General features: G+C 43.9%; 1 protein-coding gene across 1 annotated transcript; it reads left to right on the top strand.

The window, feature by feature from the left end:
• Window positions 1-8,942: 8,942 nt before the first annotated feature.
• LOC150088253 (uncharacterized) lies at window positions 8,943-9,779 on the top strand. Its single transcript, XM_090370084.1, has one exon. The coding sequence runs from the start codon at window positions 8,943-8,945 to the stop codon at window positions 9,777-9,779; it is 837 nt and encodes a 278-aa protein (XP_090226210.1).
• Window positions 9,780-24,532: the final 14,753 nt, after the last annotated feature.

Genomic DNA, 24,532 nt, shown 5'->3' with positions numbered 1-24,532 from the left:
TAGATGCAGACTAATAACTAGAGTTCACTATTTAAGTGTAAAGTGTAAAGTGTGTTTAGGGTCAAGCGGCACCAGGGGTTTCCCCCATCTCCGCGTAGGTTACATTGTATGTGAACCAGTTTACTGGAAAAGCCAGAGATTTAAAAGTGTATGGACTTTGTATATGTGTGATGCCTTGTACCGTTGTTCATCTGGTCATTTAGCCGCCAGACCTCTACTGAGGCCCGACGTTGCCCCACTTTCGCCCCGTGGAGGCAGACCAGGTATCCACTTGAATGTAGTTCACTCTGGCAGGTCCTGCCACCTAATTTCCTGAGATTTCAGTGGCTAGGACCTTAAAAAAAATAAATAAATAAATAAAAAAAAATAAATAAATAAAAATAAATGAAATAAAATAAAATAAAATAAAATAAATAAATAAAAATGTGATCACGTTGAGGAGGAAGTGCTAGGAGGTCAAAAGAAATGGTGGGCGAAATTTATTTTCACTTGTGGAATTTAGATTGTGTGGGGCGTTCACTAGCGTGCAGGTAGAGTGGGGAGGGAGACTGAAGACTGGGGGGGGAGATAGATAGAAGTATGGAGCCGATAGGGAAGACAACTCCAGTTTACAGTGGGGCATGCCCATGCCCCACCAGAAGGAAAAGAAGGGGTGGCGAGAAGGGGAGGTGACAGCAGGGCTGTCCCCTCATCCCCCGCCAGGGAAGGGTAGAAAGTAGGCCAGGCAAGGGAGCTGGCCTATTCGCCAACAGGGCATACATGTGGGGTGGCTTCAGTCGGGTGCCAAGGCGTCAGGGCTGCCCCATTTGATATTCCCAGGAGTGGAGTGAAGATATCTCTGTCCAGGTTTTCAGTCCAGGTCTGTCTGACATTTGTGCAGATCATGCTTGGTCTTTTATTAAGTAGTTACTCGTGGGATCCAGGTCCATCCACTGGTGGATATTCAGTAGGATAGGCTTCAGTCACAGTCAGGGTGGACTCCCGAAGGTCCGATTGTAGTCAATGCGTTTGGTTAACAGTTCTCAAATGGAATCGGTGTCCTCCATCGGTCAGTATTTGGGAGAGTGCAGTTCAGGCACAGTCCAGTTTTATCTTGGTTCATCATTTGTTGTGATTGTTGTTGTATTTATCCTAGTTGTCCTAGATTTTCCGGCAAAGGAAGAGTCTGGCGTCTTTCAAAGAGGCACTGAGCAAAGTTGGTTAGGGCATTGTAGGTTCCTTCGTCCTCCAGTAGGTAGTGCTCCTGATTTTTGGGGTTGAACTGGACTTGTGTGATGAGGTGTCCACGCAGATCTTCGTACAGTTCACACTCGTGTAGCAGGTGGTCCCAGGTCTCGAGGGAACCACATGCGCAGGCTGGGTTATCTGTCAGTCCAAAGAGGTTTAGCTTGTGGCGGATAGCTCCATGTCCTGTGAGAAGGTAGGTGACGTGGAGACCAGGGCAGAGCCATGTCGGATATTTTGGGTACACCTTTTGCAAGTTTGGAAAGAACCTTCGCGTGATGTCTCCTTTGTCAGAAATCGTCCAGCGTTATTGCCATATCGATGTCAAGTACGTTTGCAGCCTGTATTTCTCAACTTTACAGTTATTAGCCGGGTCCGTAGTGTGGTCCTGGAAGGTTGTGACTTTGCCACGTCTGAGTTGCTGAAGCATGCCATTGCGAATCACCTCAAGATCAAGAGGGAGAGCGCCCGTGATCACTTGTAGTGCATGAGTAGAGACTGTCTTGCATGCTCGGGTGAGGGTCAATAGGATGGGTCTATGTATGATATCCAGTCGTCTGCGGTTTACCGCTGTTGAGGCTTTGTGGAACCAGACACCGGAGGCGTATGCGATTGCCGGGATAATGGCTGCTTTATAAAGGATCGTAAGTGTGCGCCTTTTCAGGCCCCATTCGCAGCGTGTGACTCTGGCAAGCATGCCAGCGTATTTTTTCATCTTAGCCTGTATATATTTTAGGTGTGGGGTGAAAGACCGATTACGGTCCAGGATAACTCCCAGGTACTTTAGTTCTGTGACTAGCTTAATTGTCCTATTGTTGATTCTTATTTGCGGCGGTCTAGTTGGGGTTAGGTAGCCCTTAAGTAAGATGGATTTAGTCTTGGTGGCCGAAATGGTGAGCCGATGCCTTTCCGTCCATTCTTGCAGTGTGGTTACTGCTGCATTCGCGAGAGTTTCTAGTTGGGCTCTTGAATCTGCAGTAAGGGCTAGGGATAGGTCGTCTGCATAGGCCAATGCCTGTACACCCCCTAAGTCGAGGGAGAGGAACTCGTCCAGTACATAGTTCCACAGGAGGGGGCCTAATACTGAGCCCTGGGGGCATCCTCGGTGTATCTGTCGATCTACCTTGCAGTAAGGGGCCTGTACCAGGATCCGTCTGTTTGTTAGGTAGCTTCTTATGCAGCTGAATAGATTTGATGGCAGTTGGGCTGCTCTGAGTCTTGCGAGGACGCTCGGCCACCAGAGGGTGTCGAACGCCCCTGCAAAGTCTATAGAGATGAGGAGAAAGTATTTTTGTCGGCAGCTCTCCGCCATGTTAAGGATACATTCCAGTGCGTCGAGGGTTGAGTTTCCAGGTTTAAAGCCAAACTGTTTGTTTGCTGTTAAGCTAGCTGTGAGGTAGTGTGATTCAATCCTATGTCTGAGCAGCTGCTCCAACACTTTGCTGAGCACAGTCAGGAGTGCTATTGGCCGATAGGAGTCCGGCTTGTGCTGTGGTTTTGAAGGGTTTTTAAGGATCAATTTAATGTTTGCCACCTTCCAGTCCGTAGGGAACCAGCCTGAGTGGAGACAGTGGTTGTAAAGGTCCAGGAGCAGATTCGGGTGTACTCAGCCACTTTCCTTACTATTTCCGGCTCGAGCATATCTAATCCTGGGGTTTTCCTGTTTCTTATCTTGTTAATAGCAATTTGGAGTTCTACTTGGGTGAAGGGCTCCTCCGTCCTGGGGGATTTGTATGCATCGTTGGCTTGGCATAGCAGTTGCTGTTCAGGAGTGTTGTCTCCTTCAATGGATTTAAAAGTGGCGTCTAGTATATTGTTTACAGTATCGTGCCAGTTGTTGGTCATGGCACCCTGGGGAGTGATGGTGGAAGGGGTTACCTCCCCCCTTGGCAGCTTATTTGTGACTATCCGATAGATGATACTCCAGGGGTCAGAGTTGCCGACAGTAGAGACCAGATGCTCCCAGGACAGCTTTTTCCGCTGCCTGATCGTCGCAGTATAGGTGTTCCTGGCCTCCCTCTACTGTTGCCTGAGTGGTTCCACCTCAGGGGCCGGCCAGGTCCGTCTGGCTCTTTGGAAGGCGCGTCTCTTCTGGTTCATTTCTCTTCTTAAAATATCAAGTTCTTGCGACCACCACGGAACGGCTCCTGGCCGAGGGGTCCTTTTCCTGATTGCTTGATTAGCCGCATTTACAATGGCATTGGTGGCAGCGCGTTGGTGTTGGTCCGGAGTTTGTTTGTGGAGCTGGTTGGATGGCAAGTTTTGTGCATTTCTAGTGATGGCTTCTTTGAATTTTCCCCAGTCTGCTTTGTTGACAGCATATCTATTCTGTTTGTAACAGTTTATCTGAGTACGGTGGAGTGACCTATACATAGTAAAGGTGATAGCCCTGTGGTCGGAGGAGGTCCAATCCTCCTGCACTTTCCAGTCATTGAGGTGACCGGCTAGGGATCTAGTTGCCATGGTGGCATCTAGTGTGGCCTCCCAGAGAGTTGAACTGAATGTTGGTAGATTATTAGAGCGATTTATGACAACAAAGCTGCTATTGGCCAGGAACTCCTCCATGTGTTGCCCATTTCTGGAGCCTCTACGCTCTGGGGTCTCACTGTGCCACAAAGGTGAGCGGCAGTTTAAGTCGGCGGATACAAGGATCTTGGCTCCTGCTAGTTCAGTTTGCACTTTATGCAGATATTGAATGTACGGGAGGATATCTGCTTCTGGACGACAGTACAGGGAAATGATGTAGAGTTCCCCTAGAGATTTACCGAGGGATCTCGAGTCACATCTACTAGATACACAAGAAGAATATTTAGCCTTAACTGATTTTGCCCAGGGATTATTTAGCAGGCGCCAAACACTAGCCGCGATATACCGAAGACCTTAACGGAATGAGACAAAACAAAACTGCAAATAGCAGCGAGACGACACAGAGGAACCGACTATACAGACCTTGGACTGACTACAAAATGCACTAGGAAAAGACAAGTGACAATAGATTGTCGAACTACAAGAGTCATGATTACCGCCAATAGAAGCGAAAAAACACCTTTAAATAGCCGTGACATCAGAACAAAGGGACACTGCCCCAAGACCTTGCAGCATAGCCCCACTACATAATGACAAAAGGTAGTGTAAGGACTAGCAAACATCACGGAAGGGATAAAACCCAATAATGACAGCCAGTAGACTTGATTATGACCCCAAGATAATGACCAGAAAATAAGCCCCAGACCACATGCAGTCTGGAAGGATGACATCCAGATTTAACCCCCTATTAGTGTCCCACCTAGATGAGACTCAACGGCCAATTTTTTAGGGCCTGCAAACTGATGGAGACGACATACGTGGCACTCTTCCGCCGGAACAGCCTATTGGCGACCCAAATCCGCACTCTCTTGAGCGGATCTTTCTTTCCAAACTCCTGGGGAGGAGAGGCTTGCCTCTCCTTGCCTCCCCAATTTTTTCACTCTGGTGGGGCACGGGCATGCCTCACTACCTGCAGGGGCCATCTACTCTGTCGGCCCCTTATTTCCAATTTCTTCCCCCCAGTCTTCATCCTCCCCCCAAACTTTTGTCTTGCACAGCGTTTAGCCCTACATGTCAAAATCAAAAGAGAACATCAAAATTCTTGCCCGAACCTATTTGGTTTTTAAAACTCACTTTCACCGCACAGCCCCACGTCGCGCACTATTAATACTAACTTGTAAAGTATCACTAATATCAACCTCGATTTTTTTTTTTTTTTTTTTTTTTTGGTCCTAGCCACTAAAATCCCAGGAAAGTAAGTGGCAAGACCAGCCAGAGTACAAATATTGGTAACACCCGGCCGGCCTCCCTGTGGCAGGTATTGGTAACGTCGGGTCTCACTAGGGGCCCGGCGGCTAACAGGCCGGACGAACAATGGGCACAACAAACTACACAGTACATATCCCACACACTTTTAAATCTCTGGCTTGTCCGATACAGAGAACATACGCGGAGATGGGAGAAATCCCAGGTGCCGTCAGACCCCGAACATACCTAATACCTAATACCTAATATACGAAGACCTCCTACCCCCTCACACCTGTCTGGTTTTCACCAGGACTCTATGCAACCTACCTCCTCACTGGACATGGCTCCTTCCAGAAAAAACTACATGACTTCAGAATTTCAGACTCACCCCGCTGCCACTGTGGAGAGGATCAGACGTGGGAGCACCTTGCCCACAGCTGTGAAATCTACGAGGACTTCAGGGGGATCCTAATAACAAAACTACGCTTCAACTACCAAAATCAAGAACACCTCACCCTACAGAATGAAGAAACTTACCGAGCTCTGACTCAATTTGCAATGGACTTATTTACCAGGCAGAAAGCGCTACCACCACCTTAGTATCTGAATCAATAGGTCATAACAACCATGACTGCCAATTGTTGCTACGCATCATTGAGCCATGGATGCTAACGCCTTGGACCAACTTGCACAAGACTTGACCAGCAGTGCAATAAAAGACAGGGTCCGCACATACCTTGACAAATTCCTCATCATTGATTTCTGGACAAACTTCTCTCGACCAGATGTGACACATCTCATCAAGAAGAGGCCTAGCATCGACCCATGGACTTGACCATCAATCTTGGACTCCCGGTTTTGACCACCCCCACTGTTCGTTCTGATGGACTACTGGACCAGCCTTCACTCTGGATGCGACACAGACTCACCAAATGGAGTCCCAATGACGGCACCTGAACTAGACCTTACTGAACAGGACCCATCCACCATAGCAGCACTCACACTGCTGGATTTCCAGCAAGTTGTCGGCTCCAACTGACTGGCCGTGCTAGCTGTACCTACCCTGAACTTGCGGAGTATATCTCTCTCTCATTTTTTTTTTTTTTTTTTTTCGGCTTCTTTCTTCTGTTTCCTGCCATCCGTTCTTTTACTCCCCCATCCCTATTTTTCTCTTACAGAATGATTTTTTTTTTTTTTTTGTGGGGTGGTGGTTTTCGTCCACCCGCCACCCCACTCCTCTCTCTGGTGAGGCACTGGGCATGCCACACTGTCATCAGGGGCCATCTTCCCTATTGGCCCCTTTCTTCTGTTTCCTACCCTCCAGTCTTCTGCCTTCCTCCCTTACTTTTCTCTTGCACAACGTTTTTTTTTTTTTTTCTTTAATTTGTTTATATATATATGTGTGCGTGTGTGTGTATATACATATATTTATATATACACACACACACGCATTCCCCACAGGTCTAAATCTAAAAACATCAAAATTACTGCCCGACCTATTTGGCCCTAGAACAAGTTATCAGCGAACAACCCTACGCTCTGTTAAAATTACAACCGTTGCTCAAGAAACAGCGATCATCTCATTCTCAAATCTGGTCCTAGCCACTGAAATCCCAGGAAAGTAGGTGGCAGGACCTGCCAGAGTACTCTAGCTACAGTGGTACACCCGGTCAGCCTCCCCGCGGCATGGTGTGGTAACGTCGGGTCCCACTAGGGGCTCGGCGGCTAATAGACCGGAGGAACAAAGGGCACAACACAATATACAGCACATGACCCCCACACACTTCAAATCTCTGGCCCCGATACAATGTACACCCGCGGAGATGGGAGAAATCCCTGGAGCCGTTAGACACTAACATACCTTATACCTTATACCTTATATTATACGAAGACCTGATGTCGAATATGGCGGCCTTAGTGTCCGGGCACGTTTTATCGCGCTCCTGATTTTTAATGGAATTTAGTAGTTTAAAATGTGCATATAGTTCAAAAAAGTGTTCAAGCTGAAAGAACTTAATCGGAGGATTCCCTAGGTGAGACTATTTTTATATTCTACTGGGAATTTAGTAAACTACCAGCGTTTTTCATCTGTGTCCTTTGTTGCCAGACCTGCAATGGTCACCATGTGGCAGGCGGCAAGGCCATAGAGAGGCACTGATATAAAGCAGTGGCCACGTCGGTAGTTTGTACTTGACTGGGGAGGTTCCCAAACCGTGTTAAAACCGAGTAGGAAGTTTGCTCCACCAAACTGTGCTGATAACTGCTGTATGTACATTAAACCAAAAGTAATGAATTCAGTGACTCCCCCCCCTTGCCATAAACTTTGCCTGGCTGACTGTAAACTATTTACGTATGTATTCCACGGAATTACTAATTCCACTATTGCCTCCGGCGCCCCAGGAAGCCCTTATGAGAAGTAATCCTGCTCTTCTGGGAGCATTTTCACACTAGGCTATTCCCCCCCCCCTTCCTTAGTGACCGAAGGGGATAGCACAAAACTTCAATAACCACCTGTGTACCTTCAAATTCAACCACAGATTTGTGGAGGACATCGTCCGACAGCATTTTCAGTGCCCTACCAGATCAGCCCAACATACGCCCGATAAACCGAACTGTCCCGGTTATCCGGAATTCGCTAAATGGAAGGAAACACAGAAAAAATTATGGAATCCTTGATGCAGTCACAAAGTGACCACCTCGACATTATTGACGAGACAGAAGATATGGAGGACACCCGATCAGGGGCCTCTCAAGCCAAGCGAAAAAATAAGCGAGTGACCCGCTCCTAGACCGAGTCTAGAGAGCAGCCCGACCACACAGCATCTCAAAGGGAAACAAACAACGATGACAAACAACAGGAACCACCCGTGAACCACGCTCTTCCAGAGGGCTCCGTCTATGAGAAAACATTCATTTTAAAAACGGCCCTTGAAAATATATTCAAAGAGAACCCTAACAGGATCTCCTCCGGACTGAGGTCTCAAATTGTGACAATATTTCAGAAAATGGAGACAATTCTCCATGGTACATACTTATAAAGTGAGAGAATATCTACACGGCTACAAACCTATATGGAATGTGGGGCAAACAAAATGCCACAGCGCGCCCCCACATATGCCCAAGCGCTGAGGAATATACCAAACGAGGCAGAGAAAACAAACAAAGTGGAAATCCAACAAAAGAAAGTATTATTGAAAACCCCGATCATCGTCATACTGAGACCCACGGGAGAAGAGCGACCCTCCAGTGAACAAATAAAGCAAAAAGTCATAAACAATCTCAAAGAGGACTTCGAAGACACTAGGATAAAGTCTATCCGGAAAACAAGAAGTCCTTGTATCATAATTGAGACGGAAAGCAAGGAGGAAGCCGAGGGGATAATAACGAACCCCAAGCTAAATACCCTGGGACTCATGGCAGAGACCCCAAAAAAGAAAGGCCCATCAATAGTTATTTTCAATGTGGACCAAAATCTACAACCACAACAACTCACGGAAGAAATATATAGAAGAAACCTAAAAAGCCACCTACCGAATCAAGAAGGGGCTACACTGCTGACCCCAAAATACAGAACCCAGTCCAAACCATATGGAGGATATAACTGGACAGTTGAGCTGACTCCGCCTGCCTGGCAGGTCCTAAAAAAACCAAAGCAGGATTTTTGTCGAGTGGAGCTGCCTCCGTTTTAGAGAGCATGTGGCCATACCGACGTGCTTTAGATGTTGCAAATATGGCCACACCACTCACACCTGTGCCCAAAAGGAACTAACCTGCGGCCACTGCTCAGAGAGAGAACATGATTTTAATACCTGCCCCAACAAAACTAAGGAACCCATCTGCACCAATTGCAAAAGCCTCAGAATGGATCACAACCACTCCATCCGAGACTCAAACTGTCCCACTTACTTTCAGGGTAAAAGGCACCTACCAACAAAGAATTGATTATGGGAATACAACATAAAAAATACAATTGCGGCGTACTAAAGATACACCAACTAAACGCCCACCGAGCTCGAGCGGTTGTTGAGCAGGTACGACTCCAAGCAGATGAGGATAATGCCGACATTATCATAGTCCTAGAACCGTATACCAATCAGAAACAAGTAAGGGGATACCCGCTCAATTATAAAATTATTCAAAACAACGAAGACACCCCCTGGGCAGTAGTACTAGTAAGAAATCCAGAGATAACGGTTACAAAGATACCACAACTTTGCACGCCCTGGGCAGCCTGTGCCCGTATAATATGCTCCATAGGCAGTTACTACATAATAGCCCTCTACTGGAGTAGAAATCGACTTTGCCACAACATATCTACAATCAGTACAGACAACCCTGGTAGGGCGGACGTTAACTGCCGATCACCTGTCTGGTATAGTGCCAAACCGGACCGCAGGGGAACCTCAAACGGACGGAAACTAGAAGGCTTCCTAGCAAATTCAATATTTACAGTCATAAACCAGCCGTTCTGCCTCCCAACGTATTGTAACGTGCTATGGGAAGAAACGATCGACATAACTTTAACGTCCAGAAATATAGATACAAACGTAACCCACTGGACTGTGCAAAACGCGTGGACTACGTCTGACCACCGAACCATCACTTACAGCATACAAAGGAATCAGGCTAGAACAGTCGCCACTAAATACCCGCCAAACAGATTCGCAATCGGGAAAGCAAATTGGGACGCCTACTGCAATTTCTTATCCACCCAAGGGAGACAGTACATGGAGGACTTGGACAGACGGGAGACCGAAGGTGAAAGGATAGACCCCAGCTAGTTCGCACAAGATATAACCTGCATAATCACCAATGCAGCGGAAGCGTCCATGAAAAGGAAAACTCCGATGACGGGAGCAATGCCATGGTGGACCCCGGAGCTGCAAAGAATGAGAAGACAAGTACAGGATAAAAGAAAGCAGTATCAAAGGGCACGAAGAACATGGCCCCGGGCGGAAGTCGCGGAACTGAGACAACAGTATAGACAGATCCGAAACTTTTATACAGAAACTATTAAGAAAAACAAGAAAACATCCTGGGAACGACTTGTCCAAGTAACAGGAAATACTGAACCCTGGGGAGTGATGTATAAAGTCACCGCAAACAAGAGGCGAAGTGATGACCGCAACAAAGACGGCACAAGGAACACTCACTGCAACATGGCAGGACTCAATAAAGAACATACTCAGCAATCTAATCCAAGACCCACCAGGCATACTAACAGAGGACCAGAAAGCCATCTGCCAAGCAAACGAAGAATATGAGACCCAACAACTAGAACCCCCTTTCACAGCCAACGAACTACAAGAAGCGGTATCACAAACCAGGAACAAAAAGTGCCCTGGCCCCGATCTCATCGAGCCGGAAATGGACAAGAAAGCAGCGGAGGTTATGCCGGACCTCCTACTCCGACTGTACAACACCTGTATCAAAGAGGGCCAGTTTCCCACCAGCTGGAGGACGGCCAATCTAAAACTGATCCTCAAAAATCGAAACAGACACCAGGAAAATCCCAATTCATATAGACCCATAGCCTTATTGTCGACACTAAGCAAGCTTTACGAAAGATTATTACATAAAAGGATCTACAACCACTATAATGAGGCAAATCTGAATTCACCCAAGCAATACGGCTTCAAATCGGGATCTTCGACCATAGATGCCGTCCAAGGCCTAATCACCAAAGCGATGCAGTGTACCAAGAAATATTTCCTTGTCATAGCCGTCGACTTTGCTGGGACGTTCGACACCCTCTGGTGGCCGAGCGTCCTTTGCAGGCTCAGGGCAGCAAGAACACCAAGCAATTTGTACAGGAGCATCAAAACTTATCTCTCGGACAGAAACTTCCAAGTAATAACGCCCTACAAGAAGTTGACCTGGTCGGTCCGCAGGGGCTGCCCTCAGGGATCTGTCCTAGGGCCGCTCCTGTGGAATATAGTGTCTGACGAGTTCCTCACCATGGACCTGGGGGAGGTGGAGGCCCTTCGCAGACGACCTCGTACTGACGGTCGCGGCAGATTCCAGACAGAACCTTGAAACGCTTGCAAACCAAGCCCTTGAAACCTTGCAGGACTGAGCAAAACTACACACCTTAACAATCTCGCCAACGAAGACGGACTCAGTACTATTGAGAGGGAGGTTAAACCTTAGAAGACCACCACAAATCAAGCTGGCAGGACAAACAATCAAACTGTCAACGCAAATTAAATATCTGGGACTGATCATTGATCAGAACTTATCATTTAAACCGCACCTAATCTATCTAAAAGAGAAACTGCGGAAATACACAGCGCTCGTTGCCAGAGTTACACGCAGGGACTGGGGGCTAAACAGGAGAACCCTGTCCCTGTATTATAAAGCCATCTTCATCCCGATAATAACATATGGATCTCCCATATGGTACAAGAAAGCAGGAACAGCAGTGAATAAAAGGATACTGGACACGATCCAACGCAACATATTATTAACAATAACAAGAGCATGTAACACGGTTAGTACGAGTGCCCTACAGGTCCTTGCGGAGACCCTACCCTTGGATTTAGAGGTAACCCGCTGCGGACTTATGTATCTACTAGCCAAAGGAACCCATACCATCTACAACGGTTGTTGTTGTTGTTGTTGTTTGGGGTTTAATGGCGCAAGAGCAACTTCGGCTATATTGCGCCTGTTCAAGTTTTGTTATTTCCTGTTATATTGTTACTGATTTAACATATTAGATATGATTAGTTAAGTTTATTAAGCTGAGGTATGAAAAGAGTTCACTGACGTTTGCGTTTTCTCCCATAATGAGTTGAAGGCTTAATGGCTCATTTGAATGCGATTTGAAAGCTGATTGGCGGGCAATTTGGTATCGTGGACATTCTAAGATGATGTGCTTCACCGTTAGTGTGGTCAGACACTGAGGGCATTGTGGAGGATCGTCTTTCATTAGCAGGTAAGAGTGTGTTAAATATGTGTGTCCGATGCGAAGCCGGGCGAGGATAACCTCTTCGTGTCTGTTTGACCGGAAACTTGATTTCCAGGATTTCTGCTGTTGTTTGATTTGATATAATTTATTGTTTGTTTGAGATTTCCAGATCTGCGTCCATATATTTTCAGAGGCTTTTAGATTGATGTTTTTAAAGTCATTGAGCGGTATTTTATGCAAGTGAGAATTTTTGTTAGACGGATGTTTTGCAGCATCATCCGCAAGTTCATTGCCGAGTATTCCAGAATGTCCAGGAATCCAAGTGAATCTAACTCTTTGGTTGGTTTTTGTAAGGTGTGATAAGGAGGAAAGAATTTTTCTTACATACGGATGAGATGGACGATCTTGTGTCTGTAAGGCATATATTGCACTTAACGAGTCTGTGAAAATGATACTTTTTACGGGAGAAGTTTTGGCAATGTGATCTAGGGCGAGACTTATTGCAAACAGTTCAGCGCTAAAAATACTGCACTCTATGGGAAGAGACTGTGAGATTATGCTGTTTGGCAATACAACAGCAGCACCAACGTGTGTGGCCGTCTTGGATCCATCAGTGTACAGATGAGAATAGTCAGAGAATTGTGTTACATAGGAGGAATGTAGCTGTTTTATATTTTGACTTGGGATATTGTTCTGTTTCCATTTTATGAGGACCATGTCACAGTCAACTGAACTGATTTCCCAAGGTGGAAGGGCTGTGGGGGTATCTTGGTAGATTTTATCCATACTTAAGTTCAATTCTGAGAGTATTTCTTTTAGTCGGATGCCTGCAGGTTTACATATATTTGGTTTGTTCGTATATAAATTTTCCCATTTCGGTTTATAAAGATATTGCCATGTTGGATGTCCAGGAAGGCTTTGAACTTTCGCAGCATAGTTCATGAGAAGAACTTGTCTACGAAGACTGAGTGGGAGTTCATGGATCTCTGTGTATAGACTATACACAGGTGAGGTACGGAAGGCTCCTGAAACAACACGTAGTGCATTGTGATGAATTGGATCTAACCAGTTCAACACACTTTTCCTAGCTGAGGAGTAAATGGGAGAACCATAATCTAATTTAGATCTTATCATTGCACGATAAACGTGCAAAAGTGAGTAACGATCAGCTCCCCATGTCATGGCTGATACAGCTCGTAGAATGTTTAATTTCTTTAAGCACATTGTACGTAGATATTTTATGTGTTCTAGGAAATTTAATTTTTGATCCATGATTAGTCCTAGTAACCGGATGCTCTGTTTGAGTGGAATTTGTTGATTGCTTATCCTTAGTTCTGGATCAGGATGCATCTTTCGTTTTCTGCAGAAGTGTATTGCCACTGTCTTTTGTACTGAGATTCGATATCCATTATAGGTGGACCAGGACTCTATTTTGTTAATAGTACATTGGAGCTGCCTCTCGATTGTCCGCATATTCTGTGAGTGACATGATATTGTGAGGTCGTCGGCATATAGGTAGGTTTCAACTGTTGCTGGAATAACTTCTGTTACAGGGTTTATTTTGATAGCGAAAAGGGTTGCACTGAGGACTGAGCCTTGGGGGACCCCCTGTTCTTGATTGTATATTAGAGACAGAATATGATGATAACGGACTTGAAAAGTTCTTTTAGTCATGAAATTCTGAAGGAACTTTGGTAGATGGCCTCGAAGACCTAATTTGTACAATTCATGAAGGATACCATATCTCCACGTAGTATCGAACGCCTTTTCAATATCAAGGCATATCATTACAAGGTGTTAGTTTCGGAGAAAGGCATTGCGAATATTTGATTCAGCTTTTGTCATTATGTCTATTGTCGATCTATTTTTCCGGAAACCATATTGACTAGGACTAAGGAGGTTATGGAAGTCAAGAAACCATGTTAACCGAGCGTTCACCATTTTTTCTAAAATTTTACCTAGACAGCTAGTGAGCGCGATGGGACGATAATTATATGGATTTGAATGATCCTTCCCAGGTTTTGGAAAGGCCAGTACAAACGAATGTCGCCAAGAGTCTGGATATGTATCCTCAAGGTATATCCTATTATATAGCAGTAACAGCAGGCATAAAGAATTTTTAGGGAGGTGTTTAATCATTTGATAGTGGATTCCATCCGGACCTGCTGCGCTTTCTTTAGATTTGGTTAGGGCTTTATGCAATTCATTTATAGTGAAAGATTGATTGTATGAAATCTCATGAGCTGCATGGAAATTAATTTTGTATTTTTCGATTTGAGCTTTATATGTTTGAAAGATTGGTCTGTATGACGTTGTTGCTGACAATTCCTCAAATGTTTCTCCTAGTAGATTTGCAATTTTTTCTGGTTCAGTTATGTCATGACCTTTCCAGCTTATGATCGGTTTAGGGACGGTTATATATTTGCCTGAAATTTGTCTAATTTTATTCCATATTATTCTGCTGTCCGTATTTCTATTAATTTTGCTTGCAAAGGATATCCAGGATTCTTTCTGAGATTTCCGGCGTATATAGCGTGCTTTTGCTCTGGCTTTCTTATATTTTATGAGATTGGTGGTGGTGGGATACTTTCTGAATTGGTTCCAAGCCTTATTTTTTTCTTTCTTTGCTTCCAGGCATTCTTCATTCCACCACTGCTTGTAGTGTTTATGAGATTGGTTAGCTGTCTTTGGTATTGCAATGTTTGCTGCAGAAATTATTTGATTTGTGATATGAGTAACAGCATTATTGATATCAGTATGTCTTATGATTTTCTCATCTAAAGAAGCAGCATATTGGTATTTTTCCCAGTTTGCTTTGCAGAATTTCCATTTTATACCTCTTATAGGTTGCTGTACATCATTTGCTAGTAGGTGACAAACAACTGGGTAATGATCACTGCTATAAGGATCATCGGAAACAGACCAGTCAAGGAGAGGAAAGAGAGCTGGGGAACAGATGGTGAGATCAATTGCAGAGGTAGTCCCTGTTGGTAAGTGGACATGGGTGTGGGTACCTGTGTTTAAGAGTGTTAGGTTCCTATTATTTATAAGTTTTTCAATCATCTGTCCTCTTTTGTCTGTATGAAGCGATCCCCAGATGATATGATGCCCATTAAGGTCCCCCATCAAACAAAAAGGAGATGGTAATTGTTCAATTAAATCCTCAAATTCTTGCAGTGTATACGCATGATTAGGTGGAAGGTAGAGCGAAATCATAGTCAAGGTAATTCCAGTCACGATGCGTACCGCGACTGCTTCAAGGGGTGTTTGTAGTTGAATATGCTTGGATGGCACATTAGAGTCAACAAGAATGGCGACTCCTCCATGACCTGTATTGGTTTTTCGATCTTGCCTATATACATTGTAGTTCTTGATTGAGATACTTATGTGCGGAGTTAGGTTTGTTTCTTGCAAACAGATGCTTGCAGGAGCATATACGGAAATTAGATCTTTGATATCGCTTAGATTACTTCGAATGCCACGACAATTCCATTGTAGAAGTGTACGCATTATTTGGGTTTAGTACTTGATTCAGATGACTTACGATGAGTTGCCTGTTTTGATCGATCTGTTTTGATTTTTTCTTTTCTGGGGAAGCTTGGTCGGCCACCACTGTCCATGTCATCATTTGCGTAAAGTTCCAGAACTGGTTCATCTTCTTTCTCCTTTTCATCAATTTCCATAGTGTCAGTATTTTTTTGTGTTTTTTCAACAGGTTTGGTGGAATTTGTACTGCTTGTTGTTGTTGGATCTTTAGCATCTGGTGGGATTACAATGGGTGTATTAATTGCCTGATCAACTTTTTGTTTTGTTTGTAAAAGAATGTTACGTGCCCAATCTGCTATTGAGATGTTAGGCGGGATTGTGATGTCGGTCTGTATTGCAATTACCTTTGTTTTCTGTACTGTAGTTGCTGCTGTTGCTGCTGCTGCTGCATATGATCTCACTGCTGGAAATAGTGGTATCTGCTTTTTGGCTTCTTGATATGTTACCTTATGTTCAGTTTTATATTTTTGAACTTGCTTTTCTCTTTTCCATATATTACAGTCTCTGGAATAGGCAGGGTGGTCTCCTTTGCAGTTTGGGCAGAGAGGAGACTGTGTATTGCATTCTTTACAGGTATGTTCTTTTGAGCCGCAAGTGGCACAAATAGCTTGTCCTCTGCATACTGTTTGGGAATGGCCATATTTTTGACACTTGAAGCATCTTATTGGATTGGGGATATATGGCTTTACCTGGCAATTCAGGTACCCGGCTTTGACTGATGATGGTAGAGTTGGAGTACTGAAAGTAAGTATGATGGTGCGGGTTGGAACGAGGTTTCCATCCTTTTTAATAAAGATTCTTTTGGCATGTGTGACATTCTGGTTTTGTAGCTCTTGCACGATTTCTTCTTCAGAGCTATTTAGGAGGTCCCATTCCACGATAACCCCTTTAGATGAATTTAAAGTGGCATGTGGAGTGACTTTGATGGGAAACCCTCCAAAAGTTTTGGTTTCAAGAAGAAGCTCAGAATGTCGATGATTTGTCGTTTCTATCAGAAGGTCGCCTGATTTCAAGCGGCGAACCATTTTCGGTGGACCAGCTATATGTTCTAGACACCTCTGTATAACAAAGGGAGAAAGTTTACTAACTGGTTGGTCTGATAGGGAATGAACAATTAGAAAGAGTGGCGAGATGGTTTTGGTCACATCTTTCTTTTGTCTTTTGGCAGTAGATGGATTAAGATCATCTTGCTGCCGATTGTGATCAGTTTGATCCATAATTCCAGGAGAAGCCTGGTTTGTCAAGTCCATTGTTGCTCCTTTTAGCCCTGAAAGGATTATTTTTCCTTTCAGGTTTCCGGCCCCACCACGGGGAGGCAGGAGCAGTGCCACCTAGTGACCAAGCGGCTGGCGGATTAGTTTGTTAGTGAGAAAATGGATAATTATCCTAAAAAAGAAAGGTGATTTTCCTTCCTGGGTTCTACTTAAAATCTGCTAAGTGAAGAACCACTTACAATGAACTGAGAATAAGAGCGGCTAGAAATGAAAGAGAACAAAATCACTTGGAAGGATCACTTTATAATTCGCTTAAGAAAATCGCTTGGTCCCTATCGCTTGGCACTTGGGGCCTCTACAACGGTCTTACCATTGACATCACGAATAACAGGAAAAACGAGAAACAAAAAATAGTGGACCACCTCGTACAAATTTGGCAGAGAAGATGGACAGACGTGGAAAAAGGAGCGGTAACAAAAAAATTTATTCCACAAGTAACCAAGCTGTATCCCAAGGCTCCCGCATGGCTGTACCCAGGCCTAAACACTACTTTTCTACTCACCGGCCACGGGCCTTTCAAGGCCAAATTAAATGCCATGGGCATAATCGAGGAATCACACTGTCTCTGCGGCGAACTAGAAACATGGCATCACGTTATGCATCAGTGTGAAATATACGAAGACATCAGATGTCAAATGATCACGAGAATTAAATACATCCCTAACACCAGAATAATTTGCGGCCTTTCGTCACTTTGCCCAGGACGTCTTCTCCAGAAGAAAACTACAAATAGCCATCCACCAAGGCCAACAGGAGTAATGAAACCAAATATGGACACCGAGGAATACGAGAAACTAAGGACGGGGATATCAACCAATGATGATGACCATTGGAATAGGCCATCCAAAGTCGAAAACGGAACGCCACCCGTTTAAAATAACAGAACCCACTTGATAGGGAAGTAAAAAAAAAAAAGCTATCACACAATCAAAAGGATGCTGAACCAAAGAAAGAGGAACACAAGTATGCGGTTTGCCCCATGAGTGACAATGAAGAGAAACAGACGTGAGAAAAAGGCCATATTGGAGACTTGAAGAGGGCACTCTAGCCCTCTTCACCTATAATTACTAACTCCCCGGGAGGAGGGGACGGCCACACGGTCCCCCTTCTCCGCATCCCCTGTTTCCTCTCTGGTGGGGCATGGGCATGCCCCACTGAAACTGGGGCCGCCTTCTCTATTGGCTCCATACTCCTGCCTTTTCCCCCCAGTCTTCTGTCTCCCTCCCCTCTATCTTCACTCTAGCGAAGTCCCACACATCAAAATTAATACATCAAAACCGCCATACGCCCAGCATTCGGTCTAAGAAATTAAAGCGATAATATCCCCACGTCAACGCAAATAACAAAAATCACTTTATTTTATTTTCTTGATGACCATTGGAATATGTCACCCAAAGTTTTTTTTTTTTTTTTTTTTGGTCCTAGCCGCCGAAATCTCAGGAAACTAAGCGGCAGGACCTGCCAGAGTAAACTAAGTCTACGGAGTTCCTGGCCTGCCTCCATGGGGCGTAAGTGGGGCAACGTTGAATCCCAACAGTGGTCCAGCGGCTAAATGGCCAGAAGAACAACGGTACACGACATTACACGATCCAAGATCCATACACTTTTAAATCTCGGGCATTTAGAGTGCACTGTAATACACCACAACGTAAACAACGCGGAGATGGGGGAACCCCTGGTGCCGCTTGACCCTAAAAACACTTACACTTATACGAAGACCTTCGCTGCCTCTTAATAACCAGAATATGTTTCTCGCCAATAAACCAAGAACAATATCTGCTGGAAAGTGAAGACAATTATAAAGCCTTAACGCAGTTTGCACAGGATCTTTTTACTAGAAGAAGAACATACTCAACCAATCTACAAACCAACCAAGGCGCCTCCGTTGCCAGGTGGGAAGGAGCAGCAGTGCATAGCACACGCTTCTTGATTAGACCGGGGTTCGAGCCCGTTACCACCAAATACGGAGGATGCGGAAAGGTCAAGGGAATGACCACCGCATATCCCGGAGCAATATGGCCTTAGTTGCTAATGCTCCTAAAAAAAAACCAAATAACAATAACAAACAAACCAACCACTCCTCATCCAGAATAAAGATCCTTAGCTGTGTCAACCAAACAAAAACCTAACAGCTACAATCTGAAGAACAACTAATCATTAACTTAACCTCTAACTGACCACTGGCTTAAACTGGAGTCATTATCTGAACTTGACCACTTACAGGGACCGGACAATATGTCCCAGAAATGGCATACGAAAACCTGACAAAGACATCGTGCAGTTTGCTGCCGAAACGCGCCTCCGTAGCCAGGTGGGAAGGAGCAGCAGTGTGTAGCACACGCTTCTTGATTAGACCGGGGTTCGAGCCCGTCACCACCAAATACGGAGGGTGCGGAAAGGTCAGGGAATGACCACCGCATATTCCCGGAACAATATGGCCTTAGTTGCCAATGCTCATAAAAACCAAATAACAACAATAACAACAGCTGCCGAAACATCATTAGGCGATCTGAACCGGGTGCCCTCACTCGGTTCACTTTCCTTCCCTTCCCTTGGCAGGGGGATGGTTACTCTGTAGCCTACCCCCTGCTATCCCCTATGATTAATGGCCGTCATTCAGTGTAGCCACGTGTTCTGGAGCTCCTGAATGTTGAGTTATTTTAATGTGTTTAAAGTGTTTTCTTCCACTGGAAAAGTGTACCAGCTAAAAGAACTTCGCAAGTGGATTAAGTGAGTGAAAAAATTTTGTTATTACGAGGGTTATCTGGTCTGTACTCTCACGTCATAGACCTAATCCCTTTAGGCTTAGCATTCTGCTAACGCTTTGCTGTAGTCACACACGCATTGTTGACAGTTAGGCCTAGTGGATATTGCTGGGAATACGATACGTACAAATACTGTTTTGAATTGGAGCAAGTTCGTGCGCGTATAGTGTGTGGCAGCCTGCGAATGAGCTCCAAAGTCTCCAAAATAAGTGTATCAGCTTCCAAAAGAAGTCATCAGGTAAAGTTATTTTATTAATTTTAGATCTGCATAAGCAACCTTATTGACAAAAGATTTTCCAATACAAGTAATTCAGCTCGTACAAGAAGGGCCGATTAAGCTACCCCAAGGTCAAGTTAGCGCACATATTGGGGCGTACTTTTACCGTTTCCTCCTTGCCACTCCTCGCCATATTACTATTTAACCATCTGAGGTAAATACCTCAAGGGCAAAAACCCTTCAGGATGACAGAGGCTTTTAGTGAAGCTTTTAACTTGCCACGTGACAAAGGAGACTTCTCCATACTTGATCCCTCCCAAGAACAAACCCCCAACGTGGAAGAAAATACAGGCGCCACTAATTTGTCGGTAAACACCGATGAGTTTCCACCCCTCGTTTCTTCACAGGAACAAAGTAAGACAAGGGAAACTACAAGTGTAACCGCTCCTAAGGCTAAATCAGAACATCTTGAATCTTCAAGCAAAGTACCAAATTCTACGACCACAAATATCGTTACTGATTCTTCACAAATAAAACATTTTAGTCCGGACATGTTGACTAGGGCTGCTACTGCAACTGCCAGGAAAATTAAAATACCAAACGTCGGGACTATTTTACTTTCAGATCTTTCCCCTGTCGATGCACTTACTTTCCTGCGAGAAGAAATTGAAACTTATTTATTAAACGACAATAGTAAGGTTACAAAAACTGCCATCAAAGCTATTCTTCATTCTTGGAGCGGTCTTGAATTAGTTGTGAATGGCTTGATTACAGAAAACGAAGCTCTTAAGATGAAAATAAAGATGCGGCAGATAAGAAGTGATGACTCAAAAACTATGCCCACACCTCTCTCATATGCTTCTGTGGCAAAATCTTCAACTTCTACAGAATTAGTTGATACTTCTTTGAACGTAGTTTCTCCTGAAAACTTTTCTGAGGCTACTGCACAATCCCTTGCAAAAAATTCTATTAACCAAACAGACAGTCTGCAATCCGCTAATGTTAAAACTACTTCAACCAGAAAACCACATTTATTACTCCTAAAGGCATCCGAGAGTTCTACTCTTACTACGAGCACTGATGTTAAAGAACGTGTAGTTAAAACCTTAAAGCAAGAATTGAAAGAAGTCAAAGTTAAAGCTCTCCGTCTTATTAAAAACAAAGGCGTAATTTTAGAAACTGATTCACGTAAAGATTTGGATACCATCTCTTCCTCAAAAATCCTGTCTGATGTTGGAATCACCCCTGAGATACCTAAGAAATTGAATCCAACCTTACTGGTATATAATACTGATAATGATTTAACCAAAGAGGAAATACTTGATGATTTCTACTTCAAAAACCTGAAAGAATTTAAATTCACACGTGAAGAAATCTCACAAGAGATCACTTTCCGATTTAAAACTAGCTCCAAATCAAAGAATACTTCGAATTGGGTGTTTGACTTTACCCCACGTATTTTTTCGGCTATCTCTACTTTAGACAGGTTATTTATTGGGTGGACCTCTCACCGATTTAAGCCGTTCACTGTTGTGACGAAGTGCTATTGTTGTCTTGCTTTCGACACACTTCAAGTATGTGTAAACAAGAAAGACCTTCTTGTGGACATTGTGGCAAATTAGGCCATATCTTTGCTGAGTGCCCCAGCAAGGATCAACCGCCTGTCTGCATTAATTGCAAGAGGCACAAACATGATGCTAATCATTCGGTCAGAGATATCAACTGTCCTGAATACATAAAGGCTCAAGACACAGTAAGGCAACGAACAATTCCCTTTTAATATCACAGTCTTATCGAGTTCAAGCGCTTCCCAGCCAAATATTTCGACTGTAAACTTAAAATTTCTGCAAGCCAATGCTCACCATTCACGCACCGTGGCAGATGAGCTACGTCGTGTATCTGAGGAGGAACTCATTGACATTCTCATTCTTCAAGAACCATATCATAAAAAAGGACGAATTGTCGGATATCCTTGCTCTTCTCGGATTTTACAACCGACTCATACAGATCCTAAGGTAGCCATCGTAATATTTAATAAAAATGTTGACGTTTTACTCTTGTCCTGTTTAACATCACAGCATGCTATTTGCATTCAAGTCTTGAGTCCTAATCACTCGACTTATGTTATCTCAATGTATTGCCCCCCGTCATCTGACTTGACTCCTCACTTACACTATATTGATTCCGTATTCAGTTTATTAGGCCCTATTCCTCTGCTAATTTTACTCGACTCAAACTCCAAGTCTGCATTGTGGCATAGTTCTTTCACAGATGCGCGGGGATTACTGCTTGAGGATACCATCTTCTCCCATCAACTTACCGTCTTGAATCAACCAAACCAGCCATGTACCTTTTCCAATTCCCTGGGTGAATCAAACATAGACATCTCTCTGGCTACAGCCCGTATTGCTCCTTATATTATTGACTGGCACGTAGAAACTGACCTAACGACAAGTGACCATCGCTCCATCGTCTTCCTGCTGGGATCAACTCTTGCTCCTCAACAACCTCTTCGTAATCTCATACGTTACTCTCTTAGAAACATAAAATGGGAACGTTTTAATCGTTCCGTTCTCTCTCAATTGCCTGAAGACAACCTAGAAAATTTTAAATCTCTTACCACCGAACAACTAGCACTGCAGATTCAAAACATTATCATCACTGCAATTCAGAAATCTACGCATAAAAAGAAACTAAAAACTAACTGCACACCTTGGTGGAATAACGAACTATCCTCTACTCGGAAACTTGTACATAAAGCCAGAAGAAATTTTCAGCGTAAACGGCGTACTTGGCCTCAAGAAGAAGTCAACAGATTACATGAAGAATACAAAACTCTCAAAAGAAAATACGTAAAATTGATTTATGAAAGCAAATTGCAATCCTGGCACAATTTTGTCCGTACGTCTGGTAATAATAATCCTTGGGGCGTCATCTATAAAATTGCTAAAAATAAAATGATCTTGGGTGACATTTTTAACTCCGTTACCTCCAACAGTATGGAAACTATTACACTAACAGACTCCATAAATGCCATCTTGGACCAACTGCTGCCTAACGATGATCTCACTATTGACACTTCACACCATCTATCTATTCGTGATTTAAACCAAAAATACCTTCCTTTAGAAGAAACAAGTCCATTCACTGCAGAAGAACTTACTTCAATCTTGAATAAAATTCAGTCAAACAAATGTCCTGGCGATGACCTGATTGACAACATATTTATCAAACACTTTTATGACCTAAGGCCCAAAGTTCTACTTAAATTATTCAACAACTGCTTAAATACTGGAACGTTTCCCAAACCGTGGAAACACGCCATTCTTAAGATTTTACATAAACCTGGTAAGCCACTAGATAATGCGAGATCCTACCGCCCCATAGCCTTGCTCTCTCACCTGGGAAAAGTGTTAGAGAGATTAATTGCCAATAAAATAACCACACTGCAGGGAGCCACAAGCTCCACATCCTCTCTTCAATACGGATTTAGGCAAGGGCTTGGATGCGAAGACGCCTTATTAGAACTCCACCACCTCATTGACTGCTCCACTTCCAAGTACGTTATGGCAATCTTTATCGATTTTGAGGGCGCTTTTGATAATTTATGGTGGGAAAGTGCCCTCAGCAGACTCCGTTCCAATCACTGCTCTCTTCAGCTTTATAAACTTGTTAGAAACTATTTTGCTGATCGCACCGTCACCGTCATCACTAAAAGCACGAAGATTAACAGATCTGTCTCCCGTGGTTGCCCCCAAGGATCTATTTTAGGTCCCTTGATTTGGAACCTAGTTCTCGATGATTGGCTGCTTAGGACTCCTGAATTTCAAAATGTGCGACAACTTGCGTATGCAGATGACATTATCATTTTAGTGAATGGAAACTCAAGATCTGAATTAGAACTCTATGCCAATAAAGTACTCTTTGAACTATCGTCCTGGTCCTCTAAGAACAAATTAAAATTATCCCCAACAAAATCGAAGATCATGATTTTTAAACACAAATTAGACTATCGCAGACCACCAGTTGTAAAACTTGACAAGAAATCACTTCCACTTGTCCGAAGCACCAAATTTTTAGGAGTCATCATCGACGACCGCTTTTCCTTTACTGAGCATATTCAACATCTGTCTGTCAAAGTTAAGAGTTTTACCGCGATGCTGCTCCAAATTACCAGACATGACTGGGGACTGAACACTAAAACCCTACATCTATTTTACAATGCTGCCATAATCCCAATTACAACCTACGCTGCCAGCCTTTGGTTTAGACGTACTGCACTCAAAACAGTACAAACCAAGTTATCCACTATTCAACGTTGCTTTCTCCTCAGCCTACTTCACGTTTGCCGAACAGTATCAACTCCAGCTTTACAGACTCTTGCAGGCACCATACCACTTGACTTGCATGTTGTGTTTAGAGGGCTTTGCTTTTACATCCGCAAAGGCATTTCCGTGGAATTTCAGGGAATCATTGTTAACCCTCAGACTGATCCCAAAACTGAGCGAACCAGATGCTGGAATTTGTTAGTGAATACCTGGCAGAATAGATGGAATTCTACCGAAAAAGGAGCTATCACCAAAAACTTCGTTCCCGACGTAACTGCACTACTTGCATCATCCACCAGAAAATGGTTTTCACCCTCACTGTTTACCTCCTACATACTAACTGGGCATGGTTCGCTTAACGCAAAACTCTACCAATTCAGACTTTCCAATACAGTCTCCTGTCGATGTGGGCTACCGGAAGACTCTCCTCACGTACTTTTTGAATGCTCCATTTACGATGATCTAAGATCGGCTCTTAAGGCAACAGTACCAAACTT

The sequence above is a fragment of the Mastigoproctus giganteus genome, chromosome 3 (assembly GCF_048544385.1).
Source record: "Mastigoproctus giganteus isolate SK-2022 chromosome 3, ASM4854438v1, whole genome shotgun sequence".
In the NCBI taxonomy this organism is placed as follows: domain Eukaryota; kingdom Metazoa; phylum Arthropoda; class Arachnida; order Uropygi; family Thelyphonidae; genus Mastigoproctus; species Mastigoproctus giganteus.
Note: the sequence above shows the minus strand (reverse complement) of the source record. Positions and strands in the feature narration are given on the sequence as shown.